This window comes from Mus caroli, unplaced genomic scaffold, assembly GCF_978045245.1.
Source record: "Mus caroli unplaced genomic scaffold, Mus_caroli_1 scaffold_9, whole genome shotgun sequence".
In the NCBI taxonomy this organism is placed as follows: domain Eukaryota; kingdom Metazoa; phylum Chordata; class Mammalia; order Rodentia; family Muridae; genus Mus; species Mus caroli.
The window spans coordinates 4670369-4694825 of NW_028227264.1; the positions used below are offsets into that span (position 1 = coordinate 4670369).

The 24457-nt window shown below is 45.7% G+C and overlaps 1 protein-coding gene and 1 pseudogene across 2 annotated transcripts in view; both read left to right on the top strand.

Moving 5' to 3' along the window:
* Positions 1-6082: 6082 nt before the first annotated feature.
* Positions 6083-24457, top strand: part of Lrp11 (LDL receptor related protein 11) — a 38064-nt gene continuing 19689 nt past the window's right edge. The window contains exons 1-5 of one of the 2 annotated variants that reach the window (XM_085842623.1): positions 6084-6902; positions 12546-12706; positions 14939-15080; positions 19786-19911; positions 21169-21378. In XM_085842623.1, coding sequence (XP_085698749.1) covers positions 6341-6902; positions 12546-12706; positions 14939-15080; positions 19786-19911; positions 21169-21378 — 1201 coding nt within the window. In that variant the 5' untranslated portion in view covers positions 6084-6340. Of the gene's footprint in view, positions 6903-12545; positions 12707-14938; positions 15081-19785; positions 19912-21168; positions 21379-24457 lie in introns of both variants that reach the window. The other variant, XM_085842624.1, reaches the window with a different exon arrangement.
* LOC115032143 (TIP41-like protein pseudogene) lies at positions 15314-18545 on the top strand (annotated as a pseudogene).

The following is a 24457-nucleotide window of genomic DNA, read 5'->3' on the forward strand; positions in this document are numbered from 1 at the left end:
TGAGAAAGGAAAATCTCACCCAAGGGGAAATGTCCTAAAACAAGGGTCAGTGAAAAGATTAAATGTCTCCATCCTCAAAGGCAGCTCAGGGGTAGCTGTGAGCTCAAGAACTCTCCTCTGGGACCATGGAGACATTTACTCTGACCAATGGGTGGTGGGGCCTTACTTGTTCTGCAAACTTTGATCTAGCAAGCATTGGCTCTCCATGTGGGGGATGCGAACCTGCAGAGTTTCTAAATCTGAGTCATGGCACCAAATACTGTGTTTATAAAAAGATAAGGAGAGAAAGAATATGCTTTAGTGGGTGTGTAGACAGGTATGGGGAGAGGGGGTGCCTCTGTGGGCCCATGCTAAGGCATCCCTTCCCCTTGAGGGAGCATAGACCACATGATGGTATAGTATAGAATAGAGTTTATTTGGGGCATGGGAAGGGAAGTTGAGAGGGTAGTAGAGACAGAGACAGAGACAGACAGACAGACAGAGAATAGTGTAGTAGAGACTGGCCATCAGCATGTGGAGAGAGAGGGGGAGGGGAATGGGGAAAAGGGGGACACAGGGAGAGCAAGGGAGAGTGGAGGGGGCAAGCATCCCCTTTTATAGTGAGTCGGGTGCACCCGGTTACTGCCAGGTAACTTGTTCTTCTGACTGCATTTCCCTCCCTCTATTGAACAGCTACTCTGTTCTCCAGTCTACTTACAGGTAGTCCCAGAGCCCACCTGACCCCTCAGCGATGCTACACTGACTCAGCTTGTGTCTCTCTGTTCCTCGTCTTATATCCTAGAAGAAAACTTCTGATTGGTTCATCTAGGCCAGGTGTTATTGCTTCCAACACAGGGGTGGGGATAGTCACCTGAGAGCTAAATCTGTCCAATTAGGCAGAGCAAACTCCATGAAAAGGGTGAAGGTGAGGATGGAGGGGGTGTAAGTATACTGACCACTTCATTAAGAAACATAATCTTTCAGGTTTGTGCAGCCCGTTTCTTACCTGTGAAGTTGGGGGCAGGGCAGTACCCGTACCTCTGGAGTACTTGGTGCTGCTGTACCGCCTGGGGCTATATGGAGCCATGAAAGGCAGCCTGTTTTGGTTGAATGAGGCTTGCTCCGGAGACCCAGTAGAAAAGTCTACAAGGGACGAAACAATGAGCTATGTTCCCAGAGACAGGTGCCTGACACCACAGAGCCCCCAACTCCATAATTCTGTGACTATCAGTCATGCAGACAAAGCCCCAAGCTCCTGGCATTCTGGCTAGACTCCAACCCCACAGTTACCTGACAATAGCCAAGTATGTTCCTCCCCACAGTTACTTGGCAACAACAAGGTAGCCCAGCACCCTATAAGAGGGGCTGCTTGGCTCCTCCCTGCTCTCTTTAAGCCCTCACCTTTCTTACTCTCTAGCCCTCCTTCCCTCTCTCTCTCTCTTCCCTCCTCTCTCCACGTGGCCATGGCCAACCTCTCTCCCTCTCTCTACCATCTCTCTTTCTCCCCGAGTTTCTACAATAAAGTTCTAAAACCATAGATCGTCTCCGTTTATCAAGGCCCTCCATACTTGAACAATGGGATAGGCTTTCCCCTAAAGAGCCGTGTTTAACCTCCCGCCAGAAGGCCTTTCTGTGCTCTAGCTACAGACCGGACCAAGGACTCTTGCCCACGTGAGAACCACCCAGCGCCTCCTCTCTCCCTGCTCTCTCCTCTCTTCAGCCCGGGGATGACCGAGCTGCCCCTGGGGCCTCCATTTTGTTCTCAGCTCAGACATCTGGGATGCCCGAGACTGAGAACCTGTTATTTCTGGCCTCTGTGAGGCCCAGAGACCTCGGACTGCCCCCTGTTCACCCCCCAATGGTCTGGGCTCCATGGCTTCCCACAGCCGGACACCCACCGAGGGCCACGTGGAAAGCATGTGGCAGTCCTCTGCATCTGCCTGCCCAGAACACTGGAACTCTGGCAGGACCCAGGTTTTCTCCCACTCCCTTTATTCCCCCACGCCCCACTGCCCTGCAAGGCTAGTTGCTTTGGAGCTTGGAGCTGTCTAGGATGTAGATTCTGAGGGAACATCTGAGGCTGACAAGTTGCTGGAGCGGTTTTTAGTTGATGTGAAATCTGCTAGGACAGATAAACTAAACACTGAAGGTAAAGGTAAGGAATTTACAGGAAATTTTTTTATCTTGGCTGTACATTTGAAACTTTTACTTGGTCCTGGTACTTGGGGAAGGGGAGTCCCAAGGCCAGGGAAAGGGAAAGAAGACCAGGGAGAGGGGGAGAGATCCCACCCTCAGGAACAGACAGGATGCTTTGGGGAACAATGTTTACACAACAAAGAATAATGCACCTGAGAATTTGCTTGCTGGAAACAACCAGGTCTTGGGGTTCAGAATTTAGGATTTGTATACATAGCACCAGACCAACCCCCAACAAGCAAGTTAATGGTGAAGTGTGGAGGGGTTTGGAGTACTGGTTGTGTATTCTGGCTGTAGGTGAGGGAAAGAGATGTGTGGGGGAGAGCGACCAGTGTGTGTTTAGGCTGGTCAGTCACTATCATCAGAGATCTGAGGATGGATTCTAGGAGGAGGTATAATCTTAATGGTCTCTGTATCAGTTAAAATGGCAGAGACTTTTCATTACCTAGACAATAGCCCCAGGCTCCCATGGTCTTGATGGCTGGCCAGTAATGGTAGGCCTTTGGCTGTCATACAGGGCAGTGGCCTTGGGTTGTCAGATTCAGATCTTAGAGATTTTTTTGGTTTTGTACTTGGGAAAATTGACATCACTCTGACTAGGCAGAGCAGGGCAATTGACCCAAAAGTGTCTACAATTGGAGCAGAGTCCTGGCAGTCAGTGAGGTCTGGGCAGCTTTCCCAGAGGTCAGTGTTGCCACAATCGAGGTGGAGTCACTGTCATCATTGTGTCCTATCTGTCTTCTTCGGAGACCACAGGGTCTGTGCTAGGCACAAATATGTCTGAAAGGACCTAGAAAAAGGCACAAGACACCTCAAAATAAAGAAGATGTATTTGTCCCTGTGGGACAAAGGGCAGGGAAAAAGAGACAAAGACAGGAAACAGATGAGCAGGAAGGGAAAGGAACAAGCTGGGGAGGGAAGTTGGGCCCAGAGGGACCAAGGACTGCCTTCGGACAGAAACGAGAAAGATACCTACTATAAGCAATATAGTATATACCTACTATAGCAGTTTGTAAACAGAAAAAGGAAATCCCTGTGTTAGGATGTGTTGGCTAATTTTAATTGGGCACGTTAATTAGGTGAGCCAAAAAGAGGGCTTCTGATTGCTGGACTTCAGTACTTTGATAGCTGGACCTTGGTAGGCAGCCTCAGGAGGAGCAAGTGGCCAAATGAGGGACCAGACCTTGGTGGCTACCTTTAGGAATGTAATCTAACAGTTTAGCAAGGCAGAGGGGATGGGGGAAGGGCAAGGCCTGCCAGAGCCACGCTTACCATGCTCAGGCCTACTAGAAAACCCTTCGATGTCTCTATAATTATGAAACACTTTAAATGTCATATTTAGCAGATCTCTGAAGATTTGAGGACCACCTATCTAGTATGTTTAATTTAGGCTTAACTTTGAATTATATATATATATATATATATGTGTGTGTGTGTGTGTGTGTGTGTGTGTGTGTGTGTGTGTACACATTAGGTATGTGTAGTCCAAGAAGGGAGAGAGAAGAGTGGAAAAATGAAACTATGTTGAAGGGAAGTGGAAATAAGAGACTTTTGGCAGTGTAGAACGGAGTGAGATATGAGAGATTTGGGGATCTTGTATTTGTGTAAATGACAAGAGTTTTGATAGAGGAAAAGATTGAGCAGGCAGTTGAGGACAGGGAAGGGTTAAGTTGAGAAAGTGGCTTACAAGGCGGGAGAAGATGGGCATAGGGAGGGGGAGATGATAGGCCATAATTATATTACATCTCCAGGATAGAGGTAAGAGGTAAACCTAGAGAAGGATGAGAGCGCAAGGAAAAAGGAAAACCAACAGCAGAGAATTTGGCTTCAGGAAGGGAGGCCAGAGCAGAGACAGCAGCAGGTGGAGGGTTTACCAACTTAGGCTGGCTCAAGAGTGAGTATGGCTGGTTTTTCATCTGTAAAATTAAGAAATGAGATGAGAAGGGAGGTGGTGCAAGCCTGCGATCTCAGCACTCAGGAGAAGAAGGCAAGTGGTTCATGAGTTCAAAACTACTGTGCTACATAATGAGCGAGACACCATGTGTGGTGGTTTGAATATGCTTGGCCCAGGGAATGGCACTATTAGGAGGTATGGCCTTGTTGGAGTAGGTACAGCCATTTTGGAGGAAGTGTGTCACTGTGGGGTGGGCAATGAGACCCTCCTCCTAACCACATTGGAGCGAGTCATCTCCTAGCAGCTGTCAGACGAAGGCGCAGAACTCTGAGCTCCTTCTTCAGCGCCATGCCTGTCTGGATGCTGCCATGCTCCTGCCTTGATGATAATGGACTGAACCTCTGAACCTGTAAGCCAGCCCCAATTAAATGCTGTCCTTCTAAGAGTTGCCTTGGCCATGGTGTCTGCTCACAGCAGTAAAACCTAACTAAGACACCATGTATGAGGAAATAGTGTTTTCCAGGCAGAACAGGGCATTACGGAGGCTGTGACAGCATACACAAGACCTGCTCAAGGCGAAGCCAGAGAAGATCTTAGCACAGAGGCTAGGAAGTGGATAATAGAGTCCCACCATTGGCCAAGAAGCTGTTCACAATAGCTTGGGGGTGGGGGTAGTGTTTTTTCAATCTGGTGACACTGGGTATATAAGCCCCAATCCAGAGGAGGCCCCATGTTCAAGAGGAGCTAGTCAACACAAATCAGATTCCACATTTCTGGGTTTAATGTTGTTTTTGTTGTTTTAGGGTTTTAAAAGTGAAACAAGAAGGGAGGGAGGTGAGTGTGGATCTGGGTGGAGTAGGGTAAGGTATTAGAATATGGTAAAGATGTATGGAATTCTCAAAGAATAAATAAAACATTTAAAAAGAAAAGGTGACTTCAAAATTAGTAATAATGAGTGTCTAAGCACTTCGTGGGCACTGACTTACTTAACAGCTGTGGAACATTGAACATGGGTCACTATAGACTTAAAGCATATACTAATATTTGTATGATTCATACGTTGAAATTTCAGTGTGATAGTATGAGGTTGGAGAGGAGTGTGGGGTGTGTGTGTGTGTGTAGTGTGTGTATGTGTGTATAGTGTGTGTGTAGTGTGTGTGTGTGTAGTGTGTGTGTGTGTGAGGTGTGTGTGTGTGTAGTGTGTGTAGTGTGTGTGTAGTGTGTGGTGTGTGTGTAGTGTGTGCGTGTGTCTGTGTGTGTGTATGTGTGCGTGTGTCTGTGTGTGTGTATGTGTTGCTAGGGATCTTGTGTATATACAGGCACTCTATTATTGAAATGGTGACCTGGAATATAAGGGTGAGGGGGCTTCTGCGTGAGATTAGGAAACCCTAAGAGGTACTTTCTACTCTGAGGACAAATGAGACCATCTATGATTTTAGAAACGAATACGATATCTTGATCTTGAAGCCGCACACTTCAGAGTATTGTGTTCTATCAGTCAAACTAAATCAGGTGTCATCCATCCAACACCCAGTAAACTGATGGGTGATTATCAATCGGCTCAACCCTCCTTCCCATACTACCTGGCCTTTGCCTCCTCACAAGTTCAGCTTTCTGTTGCTGAACTTCTGGTGTTTAAGTTCTCTAAACGAAACTGAAAGGCGAATTAGAACCTGAATGTAAATGTTTGTTTCCTTTATTACCTACCATAGTCCAAATCTCTTTAATGATACATAATGCAACGAAGTTGGATTCCAAAAGACTGGCAAAGTTGTCTGTGGTCCCCTAGCTGTACCCGTCGCTCTCCGTAGTAGCCCCGAACTTTTATACTGATGGATTTTCTGACTCTCCTCTCCAACCCCGAGTGCCCTGCCCTGTGAGCAAACACCCACGCTGCTTAGGGTGTCATCACGCCACGGAGCAGCCAGGCAACTCCGGGGAGTCCCCTCCTCCTCCCCACCCGGCGCCGGTGACCAGCAGACCTGCGGAAGTCCCGCCCCGGAGCCGCCCCAGCACGCCAGGCTCCGCCCCGTCGCAGCCGCTGTCCGCACGCCGGTGCTGATCCACGTAGAGGCCTCTCGTTGCCCCGGTGCGCTTCCGCGGCCGGAGCGAAGATAGAAGCGCCGAAAGCTCGCAGCCTGGTAGCAGGGCCAGGGCGGCGCCGAGTCCGGCCGAGTCCGGCCCGCGATGCCTCTCGAAGCCGGCACACTCGCCGCCTCCGTGAAGCAGCCAGGCCCCGGGGCCGCCGAGCTCTGAGGCCGCGCTCGTGCCATGGCCACAAGGGGAGGAGGACCGGGCCCCGGCTTCCGGCACCGCGCGCTCCGCGGGCTGCTGCTGCTCTGCCTCTGGCTGCCCGGCGGCCGGCCCGGGGAGCCCGCCGCTCCGCCGTCCGGAGTGGATAGGCTGCTTCAAGACTTTCGCCGGCAGCTACAGCGGGCACGGCCTCGCGAGGAGCTGGAGCCGGAGCTGCTGGGCGGCCCGCGGGAGGATTGCCCGGGTGCGGGCGCTACGGCGGTCTACCGGGCGGTGCCCGATACCATCATCCGCACCCAGGATTCCATCGCGGCGGGGGCCAGCTTCCTGCGCGCACCCGGGAGCGTGCGGGGTTGGCGGCAGTGCGTGGCGGCCTGCTGCTCCGAGCCGAGCTGCTCGGTGGCAGTGGTGCAGCTGCCCCGGGGGCCCAGCGTGCCCGCTCCTATGCCCGCGCCCCGCTGCTACCTGTTCAACTGCACGGCACGCGGCCGCAGCGTCTGCAAGTTCGCGCCGCTCCGCGGGTACCGCACTTACACCCTCAGTCGCGCCGAGGACGCCGCCGGGATCCCTCCCAGGCCAGGTAAGCGCCGCCAGGAGGGTCCCGCCTGCTATCGAGCGTGCAAACTTCTCTGCTTCCAGAGGATTAAAGCTGCGGGTAACCCGGAAAGTGGTTCACATTTTTCTCTGACTTTGGGCTGGTGCTAAGAAAGTGCAATAGAGGGGCAGAAGCAGACAGGGTCCGTTGGGCTGCCTTTGAAAGATAAGGGGGCAGATCGGAGAAGACTGACGGATCAATTTAAGACGATAGCTCAGAACCTTCTTTGTCCCAGTAAAGATTATTTTAGTTTTATTTCGTCTCATAGGTTTTATAAAGCGTGTTTTACCGCAGGAAATAGCAAGGACAAGATTTGATTAGATGCAGAATTGTTCCTAAATACCCATTCCTGCTTCCTGGTTTGGCTCTCTGCCAACACATAGCTGCTTCAGATATAAAAATATGAAGGAAAACTTGTCACTCCATCTCCATTCTTTTCTTCCATCCCTTGCCCAAAAATTTCCCCACATTCGTGACCTTGTTGGTTTTGTGTTCCACTCAATTTAAGGAGGCCAGCTGTGTGTGGAGGGGATTGACGCTCTGTACTGGGGTCTGCTGGGCTCAGTACACAGTGGATAGTGTGTAAAGTTAGTCTCTCTTTAAAAGGCCTAAACAGCTTGCCCTCTGGTTTTTATATCAGTTGCTCTAGGGAAAAAAAAAAAAAAAACAAGACACAATGAAGGGGCAAAGTAGCAGAGAAACGAAATTTATCCCCCCAGGTTCTCTGTGCTCCTCTGACAGAACTTTGCATTGCTACCAGAGCTTTCCTTAAACCCGGGGAAAGAAAAGTAAACAGAATTAAGAGTAAGGCCATAACCAAAAGCCATCTAAGTGTTTTTTTCTCCTCCCTGCCCTCCTTTGTCCTTCTTTTCTCTAGGGGGAGTTTGCCTTGACAACTGGCATGGCCTCCTCTCTGGGTAGCACTGACTAACATTGCCCACTCTCTGGGAAGCGCAGATACACCCAGATTTCTTCAGGTCCTCAGCACCCTGTGGTGCAGCCTTGGCTCCCAGGCTGCACTGATTGACCCTGAATGGAGGGCAAAGGACATTGTACAGACAGACTACCGGGGTCCGCAGTCCAGATGCTTGCCCTGTATGCGTTCTCTGTGTTTGTAAGACTACTTCAGTTTTCCTTTCTGGATTGTTATTTCTTTCCTCCTTCCTTGTGAATCTTGTGAGCATGTGGAGCTTGGGGCTAAATGAGTCAGTGATTTAGCCCTGCTCCTTGCAGGGAGTTGTAACAAGTCTATTAAGAAGACGTAGGGGATTGCTGGATAGGATAGAACAGATTTAGAGTGGTCACCCATCTGCCTCTATATTGGTCACTCTCAGTGAGTTTGATGTTAGAAGCTATTTTAAGCTATTTGCTAGTTCTTGAAACAGCTCTAAGGTCAAATCCTGTTGTCTGGAAGGCTGACCTGGAAAGCAACTTGCCTGAGGGCCACTCAGCAAGTAGTTTGCTGAGCTGAGACCTTCATAGCCCTGAGGGTCTGTTACTCTCAAGCATACTGAGGCGGCTGTTAGAGAAAGTGAGAACATTGTAGGACAGAGTAGGGAGGTATCTTGCTGTGACAGAACCTACCTGCTAGAACTTCTGAATTGAGGAGTGCCTGAGGTCCTCAGTTCTCTGGCTTGAGTCTAGGCTCCTCCCATGCAAGTCCCTGGTAACCATCTTGGACTTGCTTCTGTTCTAGCTCACTGTTGCATAATGACCGAGTGTGGATGTTTCTTGTGATTTTTTTCCGGGTACTATAGGTGTCTATGGTTTCGTTACAGAACCTAGGTTGGCTGGTGTGATTCACTGGAAAGAGCAGTGGGATGCCTTGAGTAAAGGGGACTATGGGGTAGAGGCTGAAGTCCTTAGGATACTGTAGGAGCTGAGAGGCTCTCAGCCTTCGGAGACAAGAACCTTTGCACTGTTTTGACTAAAGTAGCCTGAAATTCAGTGTCTCTGGATAGAGCTTAGAAAGGCAACCCTTTGCAGTCAAACCAAAGCCTTGGGTGAAATTCTAACTTCTCCTTCTCCTTCTCCTTCTCCTCCTCCTCCTCCTCCTTCTTTCTCTCTCTCTCTCTCTCTCTCTCTCTCTCTCTCTCTCTCTCTCTCTCAGTAACCACTTATATTATTCATAAATAATACTAAGATTATTTATTGGCAGTGTTGGAGAAATGTATTGAGACAACTCTGACCGCACACAAATCCCAGATGGATATTTACTTTGTTTGGTTGGTTTTGTTTTTGTTTTTTGAGACAGTTGCTCCGTGTAGCAGAGACCTGGCCATCCTGGACTCTTTTCGTACACCTGGCTGGCCTCAGACTCACAGAGGTCTGCCTCTGCCTCTCTGGTGCTGGGATTGACACTGGCATTCACATCATTTATTTACTTGGTATATTTGTGGACATGCCTGCTACAATGTATGTAGGCAAGACAGAGGCAAATTTGCAGGAAGCTGGTTTTCTTCTTCCATCATGTGGGCCTTGGAGGTGGAATTCAAGTTATCAAATTTACTGAGCCACCTCACTAGCCCTATATACATACACAAGTATTTTGAAATTAAGCCATCGTCTCCTCCATAGTCAGAAAAGCTAGAAGCTAAATTCAGTATTATCTGTCTGGGAGGAAGAAGTCTTCAAATCAGTTAAGTAGAACATCAAAGAAAGATTTTATACAAATTCCCACACACACGTGTACACATGTGTGTCGATAAGTAAGGAACTGCAAACAAGAGTCTAGGAAGTAAGACCTTAAAATGTTAACAGAGCTGAGGGTTGCTTTGACAAAAGTAAATGAACAAAGGATTCAAGGAAACAGTTTCCTGGTGAAGACGTGCAGTGGATAAACACAGGAAATGGCCTTAGCTAGCACACGTGATGGGTCCCCATTACCATCAGAAAGAGTAAAGGAAAAAAATCAAATGTAAATGTCAGCTTACACTCACTAAATTGTAAAAAAAAAAAAAAAAAAAACAACAATTAAAAAAAACATAACTTGGCACACTTGTGAGAATCTGTATACTCATGGACATTGACAGTGTAAACTGATACCAACCTCTTAGAAACCAACTAGGAAACAATGTATCCGAGATTTAAAGTACCCGTTCTTCTAGGGCAGTGGTTCTCAGCTTTCCTAATGCTTTAGTACAGATCCTCATGTTGTGGTGACCCAGCCCACCATAAAATTATCTTTGTTGCTACTTCATAACTGTATTTGCTACTGTTATGAAACCTAATGTAAATAATTTTGGAGATAGAGGTTTGCCAAAGGGGTCATGACCCACAGGATGAGAACCACTGTTCTAGTTTTTGGTTTTTTTGTTTTGTTGTTTTTGTTCTTTAACAATAATAATCTGTGCTGGAGAAACAGTATGAGCAATAACGTGATAACTGTGGCATTATTTACAGTGATAAAGTTGATGAGATATAAATGTTTCATTCAGCCTGACAGTAGATGTCAAGTGAGGGAATGCCAGTGGGGCACTTAGCACACTGCATGGTACAAGGTAACTTACCAGGAAGAGGCAGCAAAGATGCACTCACTTCACCCCAGCACTACGGAAGCAGAGGCAGAGGCAGAGGCAGGTGGATCTCCGAGAGTTCTAGGCCATCCAGGTCTATGAAAAGAGTCCAGGACAACCTAGGGCTCTGCTACACAGAGAAACTCTAAGAAAGAAAAAAAGGAAGGAAGGAAGGAAGGAAGGAAGGAAGGAAAGAAGAAAGAAAGAGAGAGGGGGAGAGAGAAAGGAAGGAAGAAAAAAGATATATAAATTATATAATATATAGCATATATTTTATTATATATTATATTATATAATTGTTATACAATTATTTCATTTATTTAATTTAAAATTAATTTTATTAATTAAATTAATTCGTAATCAACACATATATATTATATAATTATTATTATTGTATTTGATCATCAGTATCTGTTGTGTCTGGCCAGCAGATCACAGCCTGGGTTCTAGCCTGGAAAGGCATTTTGGAAACCTGGAAGAGAAGAAGGGCTAGGCAACGAGAGAAAAGATGCAGCTAAGACAGGCATTCTGATCAAAGCTCAATTTTACTATATCAGCATGCAGTTATGAAGGGAAGGGGGGGGGATTCCCGCCAAATAGTCCTGGGGACCAGTAGCAGGGTGACCACATGTATGGCTCCGAACAGCAAAGCGGCAGGTTCCAGCAGTGGGCATGGCAGAACGATTGAGCCGGCAAGCTCAATCCAGGTGTAAACAGTGGAACCCTTAAGGCTGGGGGAGGGGAGGCTACAAGTATCCTATGGGAAAGATAGATGGGACTCCGAATACTTAAGATATTGAGAATTGTTCTGGAATTATGGATATGTTTTTTCTTCAGTGATGCAATTTAAGAAATGATTGATTCTCCAGCCTGAAAGGAAAAACAAACAAGCACAGAAAGGCGGGATGCCTTCCCTGTCTTCCCTGCTCTGGCCCTGTAGCTTGTTTTTTGATCCCCTAGCCAGTGTGTGTGGCACAGATTCAGAAGGTCACTCAGGAAAGCTCCATTCACAGCAGGGTGTTGGGAAGCACGGGGCTTATTTCACCTCCATGGGTCTTACCCACTGTGTTTAGTTTCCAAAACAAATCAATGTTCCCACAGTACTTAGCATGCTCAATTACATATTTTTTGTATGAAAATTCGAAATTACATTTATCACACTCTTGGAGAGTGTTGTGCTTTCTTTGCTTCCAGGACTGTTTCTGTGTAGATAAGCTCTGGTTTGTTTCAAAATACATTTAACAGTGTAATTAGCCTGACTGGACCTGGGGAGAAATTGTTTTCTCAGAAGTCATCAGGGGTCAAGGTAGACTGAGGATTTCCCGGGGCTCCGAAGTCCCAGCTGTGATGCACTTAAACAAAAGCCAGTGACGCCTGGGACTTCTCTTCAGGGGAGGCAAGATCGACTTGTGTCCTGACCAGCAAGATATTTCAGTGCTTTCCTGATTCTTCCATGTAAAACCTTTGAATAATATATTTTTTAAAAATATTATTGGGAGCTGGAGAGATGGCTCAGTGGTTAAAAGTACTGGCTGCTCTTCCAGAGGGCCTGGGTTCAATTCCCAGCCCCCACATGGCCAATCACAACTGTCTGTAACTCCAATTCCAGGGGATCTGACAATATCACACAGACACGCATGCTGGAAAAACACCAATGCATATAACTTAAAAGTACATCATTAAAAATTTACTTATAAATTAGGGCTGGAGAGATGGCTCTGAGGTTAGGAACACTGGGTGCTCTTCCAGAGGTCCCGGTTGTTTCCAGCAACCACACGGTGGCTCACAGCCATCTGGAATGGATATGTGTATATATGGTTACTTAGTTTTCTATAGCTGCGGCAAACAGCTGGCACTCCATAGTTCCTCTTCCACGTGTGTCATTGCTAAAAGTCCATGTCAGAACAGGATGCTGGGTTACTGTTTGCATGTATAAAGGGGACACAATGGAAGTTTGCAGGAAGATAGATTTCAGTTGATTATTTATTCTCTTTGAGGTGTGTTTGTTTGTTTGTTTGTTTGTTTTTGATGGGCTAATCTACAGACAAGCTATTGCTGTTCATCAGCTGGGGAATCAGAGAGGCATGCCTCTCCTGTCTCTTCTCTTTCACAGATGAGGACAAGCCTCCTGTAAGCAAGGCTGGGAAGGATGTGGTTTTACATCTGCCCACAGACGGGGTAGTTCTAGATGGTCGAGAAAGCACGGACGACCACGCCATTGTCCTTTATGAGTGGACGCTGCAGCAGGGTGACCCATCGTCAGTGGACATGAAGGTGACTCTTCTTGTTCTTGCTAACAAAAACTGATGTTTCTGGGAAGCGGTTTTCTGTAATGTCCTTCGTTGTCAGTCCTTAAATGCACATAAACAAGCAGAGTGTGCTTAAAATGAACAAATCATAAAATCAATTATCCTAAAAATGATTGTTCTGTAAAGTCCCTTTGGCGCTCAGTATAAACTGACTGTTTGCTTGGATGCTTGCCAGAGTCTTGCTCCTTTAGCTCAGAGGAGAAGACTTAGGCTGTGTTTCAATAATTCTGGTTCCTTTTTTAAAAAGATTTCTTTTTTCTTAGTATAAGATTTGGGTAGTGGCCAAGTATGATGGCACATGCCTGTAATTCTAGTACTCAGTGGGTTTAGGCAGGAGGATCACAAGTTCAAGGCCAATCTAGACTATGTCACCAATTCCTGGCTATCCTGGATTAAAATTTTTCCCAGAAAGTATGAAAGGAAGGAATGTAAAGAGGGAGGCAATAATAATAGAATGAATTCTTTTTTTACGTGATCTGAAAGCATTGTACACAGCAGATAATCCTACTCATGGACACTGTGCTAAGAAGTGAGGTGGGCACAGCATAAGGCTATCCTGATTCCTCCTGCTCTCTTGCCTTCCAGCAGACTCCCTTGGCCACAGCTAGATTTGCTGTGGGTGAAAACAAACCATTAGTGAGGGGATGCCTACATATACCAGCCATGAGACGGTTGGAGCTGTTTTAGAGAGGAACACTTTCAGACTTGAGAACCACACTGCCTTAGAAGATGAGGTAGTGAAAAGCCAGTTTGTGCCTGACCGGAACCACAACAAAGCAGCAATCAGCTGGTCCCACTACATTGACCTCAGTGATGGTGCTTTTGCTTAGCGATGAAATAACTTTAGGATTGGACCTGTTCAGAATTGTCCCAGCCTGTCACTCAGTCCTTCCTAGAGCACAGCACCCCAGAGTCATCCTTCAACTTTCCCAGAAGCATCTTATACATCATGCCCTATATCGGTGCTTCTCACCCTTCCTTACACTGCAACCCTTTAACACAGTTCCTCATGTTGTGGTGACCCCTCCAACCATAAAATTATTTTGTTGCTACTTCATAACTATAATTTTGCCACTGTTATGAATCATAATATAATATCTGATACACAAGTGTCTTAATTAGGGTTTTACTGCTGTGAACAGACACCATGACCAAGGCAACTCTTATAAGAACAGCATTTAATTGGGGCTGGCTTACACATTCTTAGATTCAGTCCATTATCATTAAGGTGGGAACATGACAACATCCAAGCAGGCATGGTGCAGGAGTTGCTGAGAGTTCTATATCTTCATCTAGCAGAATACTGTCTTCCAGGCAGCTAGAATAAGGTTCTTAAAACCCACGCCCATAGTGACACACCTATTCCAAGGCCACACCTCCAAATAGTGCCACTCCCCGGGGCCAAATATATTCAAAACACTACAACAGGGTAGCTGATATGTCACCCCCAATGGGGTCATGACCCACAGGTTGAGAACCTTGGTCCTAGCATACTGTTAATCAGCTCTACTTAGGCAAACAGTCTATACTTGGCTGTATGTCACTAGACTTCCCTTTAGAAAATGCTGAACTCATCCTTTTATTCTGTTAAAAAAACAAAAAACAAACTTGTACTGATTTTCATACCATCTACCTTCTAGCGTCATCTAGATTTTCTTAGTTGTGTATTCTTCATAAAACCTGAAGCCCCTAATGGAATTCCTCATGTATGCTGTGGTTCCTTCTGACCCATGTTAATACCCTCTTGTGTTCTGAACATTGGTCCCAGTGCCTGTTAATGAAGCCAGTTGCATGAACGGTGGTAGTAGCTGTGTCACAGGATAGGGTCACGCTGAGTCTCCTGCTAACAAGGTTTCTACCACCGGCTTCCTCTTTCTGCGGGAGTGCCGCAATCACGGCCTCCCCTTCCCTGTGTCTGTATGCATGACTGACTGCCCCTGTGCAGGACCTCCTTTCTGTCTGTCTGTCTTCTTTACATTTCAACCTTTTGGTTTAATTTGTAAATCAGAAGTCATTTCTACCTTGGAGTGTCATCTATCATTTGTTATTATTTCTGTTCCAAAGTTATTTATATATCATTTCTAAGGAGAAAAGAGGAGCTGATGGCTCTTTGTGGGGAAGGGGGCAGTGTCCATGTTTGTGGGTGCTCCTGGGCCTCTGTGCTCCACTCTCGTCCCTAAACCTGTTTGTATGGCAGGTGCCTCAGCCAGGAACCCTGAGGCTGTCCCGCCTGAAGGAAGGAGCTTACATCTTCCAGCTGACTGTGACTGACTCCGTGGGTCAGAGAAGCTCAGATAACGTCTCTGTGACTGTGCTTCCCAGGCCCTACTCCACGGGAGGTGAGAAGAAAGCCAGTCCTTCCTTCCATTGAGTCCCCCATGGCCAGCCAAGCCCAGCTGGTCATGGAAGGATGGTATCAGTGAGATTTACACACTGGGGTCCCGTTTCACGGGCTCCTCCATCTTACTTTCAGTGCTTGAAGTTTTTGCTGAAAATGAAATAGCAAACACAGGTTCTGTGTTTAGGACCATTTGGATTCCACTGATTAGAGTGTAGAGAACGTTCTCAGGACATGGCCCAAGAGGTAGGGGTCCTGTGTGCTGACCTGCCTTTGCTCTTTGACCTTGTTAAGGTCTTTCCTAGGAGAGAGTTTAATGTAAAGATTGAGGGTCTTTCTGATATGCTTGTTTTAAGTGTTTAACCAAAGACTACGGTTTAAACAGTCCAGCCAATGGAATCAGAGGGTAGAACGGTGGTTAAAAGCTAGGGTCAGTATGTAGGAAATACTTGTAAATATTCCCAATAAATAGAATGAGCTAAAAGACTAAGTTTAAATATTCTTACTGGGCTGGTGAGATGGCTCACTGGGTAAGAGCACCCAACTGCTCTTCCGAAGGTCCAGAGTTTAAATCCCAGCAACCACATGGTGGCTCACAACCATCCGTAACCTAGATCTGGTGCCCTCTTCTGGAGTGTCTAAAGATAGCTACAGTGGACTTACATATAATAAATAAATAAATCTTTAAAAAAAAAAACAAAAAACAAAAAACAAAAAAATATTCTTACCACAAAAAAATTAGTAAATATGGTGATATAGATTGTTTACTGACTTGATCTAGTTAGTGCTAAATATATATATACAAATATAGTATATGTATATATACATGTATGTATATTATACGCACATCAACATATACCCTTGGGTGCCATATATCTACATCCTTTTGTCCATCAATTAAAAATAAAATATGGGGTGTGGGGAGGAAAGGCATAATCAATAAAGACTAATCAATAGTTTATGTAATAAACCACTTAAAATATAAGAAAGAAAAACACGTGGTTAATGACTCCAGTTGGACTGAAATATGGAAAGTAGAAAAGCCCTGCTCAGTCTGAGGCCAGCCTGGTCTACAGAGTGAGTTCCAGGACAGCCGGGGCTACACAGAGAAACCCTATCTCTCAAAAAATAAAAAAAAATTTAAAAAAAAAGTTTTACAGAAGCCAAGTGGTGCTGGTACATGCTCTTAATCCCAGCACTCGGGAGGCAGAGGCAGGCAAATCTCTGAGTTCGAGGCCAGCCTGGTCTACAGAGTGAGCTCCAGGACAGCCCGGGCTACACAGAGAAACCCTGTCTCGACATAAAAAGACAAATCCAAAACAATAACAAAAAAGGAGTCAGTGTGGTGCTATTCCTACCTGATCACTTGCTGGATCAGTTAGAGAGTGTACTATAAAGTCACACATGAAATACCATGTATAAACAGTGGCAGACAGGTGGGGACATAAGACAGGACTTTCTGTCTCCTTCACACACACACACACACACACACACACACACACACTATAACCTGGTTCAGGTTTTGAGTATATTGGTTGTTCTTACACCTTTTGAATGCATGTGAGGAGCCTTCTCTGCAGATAGCAGGCTGGAGAGAGAGCCTTTAACATGAGTTAGCACAGTGGTTTCAAATAGGGATGAACCCCACCTGATGCTGAGCACATTTTTAGGGCAAGAAAACAAGACACTTGAACTTTTAATTTTACTCATTTTCAACCTTCTGAAAATTTTCAGTGTGTTTAATAAGGTGTGTGATGTCTTTTATTCTGTGTGTACGTGTGTGTTCACTCAGTGTGTGTGCCTGCACATGCACACTCATGTGTGAAGGTCAGAGGACAGCTTACCGAGAATGTTGCTCTCTTTCCAGCCTTTGAGTTCCTGGAATTGACCTCATGTTTTCAGGCCTGGTGACAAGCACCTTTACCCACTGAGCCATCCTGCTGTCCCCTTGGGTCTAGTGTCTCAGAACACCAGCACATGCAAATAATTTATGAGTAAATTTGAGATGTGTGTTTATTACAATGCTTAAAACATTTGGAGACCGCTATTCCAGAAACAGATTAAATATAAATGCTGATCTGTCTCTAAAACTACATAGAAGTAAGGAGAACCCTGCAGTCTGGGGCTTTCCTGTCACATGAGTAAGATTGCTTGGTGATCAGCGCCTTTCTTTTCGCTTGCTCCCCCTGGTGGCTGTCGCTGACCCTGCAGGCCTAAGATTTCAAGGAGACCAAACTGATCGCTGTCTTAGCAGCTCCTGCGCTATTTCCTTCCTTTCTTTAGTTCTCCTTTAGGATCAAGCGCTCTTCCAATCACCTTGCACCCAGACAGGGTCACTTTCCAGTCTTCTAGTTGACAGCTTTTCAATAAAATCAGTGTTAGATTCCGTCTGTGCACATCAACTATGCTTAGCTTTTGCTGTTAGTGGAATGTCTTATAATCTGCCAGTCATGTTCCTGAAAGAGCCATTTAGTCGTTCCTGTTACTATAACATTGTAGGATTCCAGGGGGCTGGAGAGATGGCACAATGGTTAAGAGCACTGGCTGCTCTTCCAGAGGGTAGGGGTTCAATTCCCAGTACCCACATGGCAGCTCACAACTGTCTGTAACTCCTGGCCCAAGGGATCCTATACACTCACACAGATATACATGCAGTCAAATCACCAGTGTACATAAAATAGAAGTAAATAAATAAGAAACTAGAGGGAGGGCCATTGTGTGACCGCTGCTGCAGGCGCTTGCTCCGAGTAGCCCTGCGGCTCTGCTTCTGCCATGATGATCCACGGCTTTCAGAGCAGCCACCAGGACTTCTCCTTCGGGCCTTGGAAGCTGACGGCGTCCAAGACTCACATCATGAAGTCTGCGGATGTGGAAAAGTTGTACCTACAACAGATCATATAGATACAGAAAAATTGAAAGCCAGAGAACAGATTAAATTTTTTGAAGAAGTTCTCCTGTTTGAAGATGAATTGCATGATCATGGTGTTTCCAGCCTGAGTGTGAAAATTAGAGTGATGCCTTCCAGCTTCTTCCTGCTGTTGCGGTTTTTCCTGAGAATTGATGGGGTGCTCATCAGAATGAATGACACGAGGCTTTACCATGAGGCTGACAAGACCTACATGTTACGAGAATATACATCCAGAGAGAGCAAAATTGCTAATTTAATGCATGTTCCACCTTCCCTCTTCACGGAACCTAATGAAATATCACAATATTTACCAATTAAGGAAGCAGTTTGTGAGAAGCTTGTATTTCCAGAAAGAATTGATCCTAACCCAGTGGACTCACAAAGCATGCCCTCAGAATAAAATGTGGTACAGCAGACTCTCTCCATGTGGAACCTGACTGGATACCTTGGCTATTTGTAGGGGTATTTTTATTATGAGAATTAATTTCCTTGCTTATGCGCAGATTTTCTGTAGCCTTAAAGGAAAATAAAAGATTGCTGCAGGCAGGTTCCGCTCAAAAATAAATAAATAAATAAATAAATAAATAAATAAATAAATAAGAAACTGTAGGACTCCTTAAGGCCGGCTTCTAGCTGGGTGCCTTTCATGACTATCACCCGAGTTGCCTGGTTTGGTTTGTATTATTACATTTATGTATTTTTGCCAGGTATGGTGGTACACACCTTTAACCCTAGTGCTCAGGAGGTAGAGGCAGGTGGATCTCTGTGAGTTAGAGGCCAGCCTAGTCTACAGATTAAGTTCCAGAACAGAGAAATCCTGTCTTGAAAGACCAAATATATATGTATGTGTGTACATACACACACTATATACATATATATACACACACATACATATTCAGTTTTATGTGCATTGGTGCTTTGCCTGCATGCATGCCTATGGCAGGCGTTGGAGCCCCTGCAACTGGAGGTACATACAGTTGTAAGCTGCCATGTAGGTTCTGGTGCTCCAGGCGAGCAGCCAATGCTCTTAATCCCTGAGCCATCCTCCAGCCCCCATCTGATTCTTATTTAGCAAAGTTGTCTTAATCAAAAGTAGAGAAAACTGCCTTTCAAGGAAATGCCTGTAGCTCCTTTGAATTTTACTGCAAGACTAGAAGCTCCTGAAATTCCCAAGAGGGAAAACTACCATCATTTCACAAAAATATATTCCTCTACAGCACTAACAACCTGGTTGTCTACGCATAGGAGTCAACAGCAGAAAGGTAATCTAGTTAAAAAAAAAAAAGTCTTAGAGAAAAGGAATTTGCCAGAGGTAGTGGTGCCATGCAGACTTTTAATCCCAGCACTCGGGAGGCAGAGGCAGGCTCTGTGAGTTTGAGGTCAGCCTGGTTTTACAGAGCTAGTTCTAGGATAGCCAAGGCTACATAAAGAAACCCTATCTAAAAAAAAAAAAGTAAACAAGACTTGAGAACACAGACTATATAACATGGTGTTGCTCCTGAAGCAGGTCATCCATGGTTAGGATAGTGTCAAGTGACCCACCTGAGAAGGGGGCTCCACGGTAGATGAACAAGTGAATGGATGCCAAATAAGTGGGGTCAAAGGAACCAGGGCAGCAAAGGACACCCTTCTGGCAGAGAGCTCTGGGGCAATGAGAGTCCAGTGAGAGGTGACAGAGGGACCCTCTGACCTGTTGTGCCAATTCTGTCACGTCAGTATCCCTGCCACTTTACCCTGCTTCCTGTCCCCTTCCCCAGTCACCCTGCATCCCTGTGACCTGAGACTTGTTCACAAACAGGATGCTCCAGTGCCTGCTCGCGCTACCATTTCTTCTGTGACAGTGGCTGCTGTATTGACATCGCCTTGGCTTGTGATGGCGTGAGGCAGTGTCCTGACGGGTCTGATGAAGACTTCTGTCAAAACTGTGAGTCAGTGCATGGTCTTATCAGGCAGGGACTGGAAGGGGTAGTAGTGTAGGCAGGTCAATGTCTGTAAAATATCACACACATAACATGCACTTTTTAAAGCCTGAAGCGGGGCTGGCAAGACGACTCAGTGAATAAAGGCTTTGCTGAAGCCTAATGGCCTGATGATCTGAGTTCAAGCCCCAGGGCCCACGTGGTGGGAAGAGATAATCAGCTCTCACAAGTTGGCCTCTGATCTCCACCATGTAGTGTAATACACTTAAAAAAAACCTAAAAAACCTGAAGTACATTAATAATTGCCTTGATAATTGTGTTTGTGTGTGTGTGTGTATGTGAGAGATATGAGAGATACAGTCTTACCATGGAACTGACCTCACACTCACAATCCTCTAGCCTTAGCCTTCTGAGTTCTGAGATTATAGGCATGGACCTATAGGCACACTTGGCATGTTTTTATAATTTCTCAGGATTGTTTGACACATTGGAGTATGGCTAAGTTAGACCTATAAATCACTTTGTATAAGGTCATGTACCTAAAAGTAACATAAGAAAGAAGGGCTGCAATGAGCCACCCAGTCAAGTCTGGTGTAAGAACAAAAGGTGTAGGAGCTGAGGACGTAGCTCCGCAGTCAGGTGCTTGCCTCGAGTGCATGAGGTCCAAGGTTCAGACCCCATTGTAACCAAAGTAGAGAGACTGGAAAAGCAAAACAAAAACCCAAGACTATAGTGTTGAGTATGCCCTCATCCATGTTAGGAAGCCACCGGAAGAGAAAAGAACACATTGCCCATCTACAAACTAAGCAGTCGTTTTAGTGGGCTCTGCCTGTTTTAGCTGAGTGAGTTAGTAGTCTTAAATGTCCATGACTTTAAATCAACTGTAGATACAGTGGTTTTAGTTAGCATTCAGAAGAGAAATCCAAAGCTGACATGATAGTTCTTCAGCATCCGTGTTAAAAAAAAAAAAAAAAAAACTGCAAGAGTGTCATCATGTGATGGTGATCCTAGATCTGGGGAGGCAGAGGCAAGAGGATCGAGGAAGCCTACTGGTCAGCCAGGCTAGCCTGCCTGATGAGTTCCAAGTTCTAGGCCAGTAAGAGAATCTGTCTCAGACACAGAGGTTGGTGGCACCTAGGGAACAGCAGGGTTGCCTTCTGGCTGCCACATGCAACGGGGAGAGAGAGAGAGAGAGAGAGAGAGAGAGAGAGAGAGAGAGAGAGAGAGAGAAAGGCCCAGCAAGTAACTGAGTTCTTCCACAGTGGCTCTTGACCGCAAGTTGGTGACACACACAGTGGCTACTTCTGCCCAGCCAGGAGCCACGGGATTAAATGAAGGTGAAGGAGACCCCAAGTTGGAAAAATCCCAGAGAGCCACTACCCACAACCAGCCAGCTACTGTATCCCACCCAGAGACGAGGATCCACTCCACCCAGAAGGCGCCAGAGGGTCAGATTAATCCTGTCCAGCCAGGTAAGGACTCGAGTTCTCCGTGACTGTCTCTCATCCGTTGATATTAACATGGTTCAAAGTTATATTTTATGCTTGAAGACCATCAGGGAAATATGCTCCAAAGATGAAACTTGAAATGAAGAATTTGGCCAAACAAAGCAAAACAAAACAAAAAACAACGCTGCATTTGTAGTAATGAATTTATAATTAAGGATGGAGCTGTATATAAGTGGAAGAGCCCCTGTCTCGCATCCAGAGGCCTTGGTTTGACCCCCAGCACTGAAGAGAAATGAACTGTTGACTGATGGAAAGGAATGCCTGGTAAAAAGTCCCCGAGGGATGGTGAGAATCTAGGACAGGTGAGCACCAAAGTTCAAGGCTGCTCACGTTCCATCTGTGAGAGTAGCAATACAGTGCCGTGAAACAGCTCAGTGCATACAGGCACTTGCTGCAAATCCTGACAACCTCACTCCACACTCAGGGCCTCACTTGGTGGAAGGAGAGAGCTGAGTCCTGCAGGTTATCCTCTGACCTCCACACATGGCCCTGGCATATGTGCATGCCCCCTCCCTACACACATACAAAATAAACAACTGTTTAAAAAAAAGTTAATGGCAGGATATTTGCATCAGTCCTACACATATCCTCCTGTATACTGTAAACCATCCCCAAGTTACTTATAACTCCTTATATAATGTAAGTCTAAATAAATAATTCTTATACTGTATATTTTAGGGACTAATGACAAGAAAAACAATCTCTGTATGTGTTCAGTTATAGGCACCATTTTTGTGTGTGTGATGAGGATTAAAGTCAGGGATTTATACATGCAAAACATACTGACCCACTGAAATGCACCCTCGGCCTCAGAAACAGGTGTCTAAAGATTACACAGGGCATGTATAAATGTTTGGTTGCACAGGGAGTGTGTGCTGGAATGCCCCAAGCCTCTGGCATTTGGGAGTACAGAGCTCCAATGTGGCCTGTGTTTGTTCAGCATCTCTTGGCACAATGGCCAGACTGTCATCAATGTGGTTGCAGCTGCAGGGCCTGTTCTCTGTGTGGTCCAAGTCATTCACTAACAATGCTGTCTTCTTGTATCCAGTCTAGCTGGAGGAAGGAAGTCAGGTTTCCAGGCCTACAGAGTGGCATAAAGGAGTGTTGTGTACCCGTTGACATAGGCTTTTGTTATTGGCAACTCAAGAATTTGTGGGTTCTGTAGCAGATCAGCCAAGTCCTTCGAGGACTGGGTTGAAACATGAAAAAAACAAACATTTTCTGCACACAGGTGTGGTGTTTTTCCTCTACTAGATATGCCAGTGCCTCAGGCCATGGCTTATCTCTGGGGTACCTGTCATATAAAAGGGCTTTGTTTTTAGAATATTTATTTATTTATTTATTTATATAACACTAGGAGTCCAACTCTGAGCCTCATACATTGTAAACTACTCTACCAGCTTTAAGGACATTATTATTTACTTTGAGATTCAAATCTTATCTTACTTGTTACTCTTTTTAACGTATTTATTTATTATTATTTTTATGATAGAAGAGAAAGTTTATTATAAATACATGGGAAGGCAAAGCCAGAGGCAGGGACATCTGGGAGAGTACAGCGTGGAGATGATCAGACCGAGCTAGCCCATGAAGGGACAGGGGAATCAGGTACAGCAGTCAGGAGGCCAAAAATACAAAAAGGACACTTGTTACTCTTCAAGGCTTACCTTGACTGGACTCAGAAGTAGAGCGCTCGATGGTGACAGCCTACACCTCTTGGCAATCTGTGGCGTTTTCCCTTGGAGTCTTGGTTCCCTTCACTGTACGTTTAGCACATCCTGCAGTGTCCTCCTTGCTTGACTTAGAGAATTGTTTCTTTAGAGCAATCATCGCCAAGTCAAGGACATGTGAAATAATGTTAAATCTTGGGTGCTGTGGTCCTGGGCTTCTTACTTTCTTTGTTTGAGGGCTTTCAGACAGCATATTGGTGTACACCATCTTCCTTAGAGAGATTAAAAACCTTCAGTTTCTCCTAGCTCTTTTATACACCAACCACGAGGCACAGTGATATCTGTCAGTCCAGGAATATCCTCTCCCTCATTTTAACAATAAGTGAAAATGTAAGTTTGAGAACACGCAAATGGCATCCCCAATGCATCCTTGAACAGACTTGCATTTCCTCTATCCAGTATCCTTGGTCTATAATGAGACTGCCCCTTACTCAACAGCAGGCACACTCTGTCATGGGTCAGGACACCTCACTCCATGGGAAAACCTTGCTTGTCATTCTCACCGCTGCTTCAGAAGAGATAACCCAGGTGCTCCTCACCCAGTGGCAGCAGCTGCTTCTGTGACTATGTGCCTCTCAGAGCATGAAGCTTGCATCCATCACCCATTTCTATGAGTTTCTGACAGCCAGTGGTGGAGAAAGAGATACTCAACTTCATCTTGAAATGACTGGCCTCCTAAAGGTGCCACAAAAAAAAAATGAGCCTAAAGACTTGTTTTTAAAGGTTTCTCTCTTTTATGTTCTTGTCTAGACTTCTCACGGTTTGTGTTGTGGGGGAACTGTTTGGAATCTGTATGATCGAAAACCTAGGAAAGTAGTTTGTATCTATGAAAATGTGATCTATGAGGCAGCTGTAAAAGCGTGTGTCCTCCCAAGATGGTGCCAGGAATCCAACAGCATGGCTAGTGTGAGGAGGTTCATTTATCACAAACTCTAATAGCATAATGTTAGATTGCCTTCTTATGGATACACGCACCCTACTGGGACACAACAGATAGGATTCATCCCCTGAGAAGTGAGTTCCCATCAGCTGGCAGAGCTGTTAAGGCATCCGCAGAATGTAGTGTCGTTATGTCCATCCATCCATCCATCCATCCATCCATCTATCCATCCATCCATCCATCCATCCATCCATCATCATCATGTCCCCCACCCCCACCTGGCCTTAAAGATTCATAAGATCCTCCACTGTGCCATCTGTCTCTGGTTTGTAGCCAGAAGTCTCCTCAGAACCTCCACTATTGCCTGCCTGCCTGCCTATCTGTCCGTCCCTGGCATTAATAACTCTTCTAAGAAACTCCATAGTCCTCAACA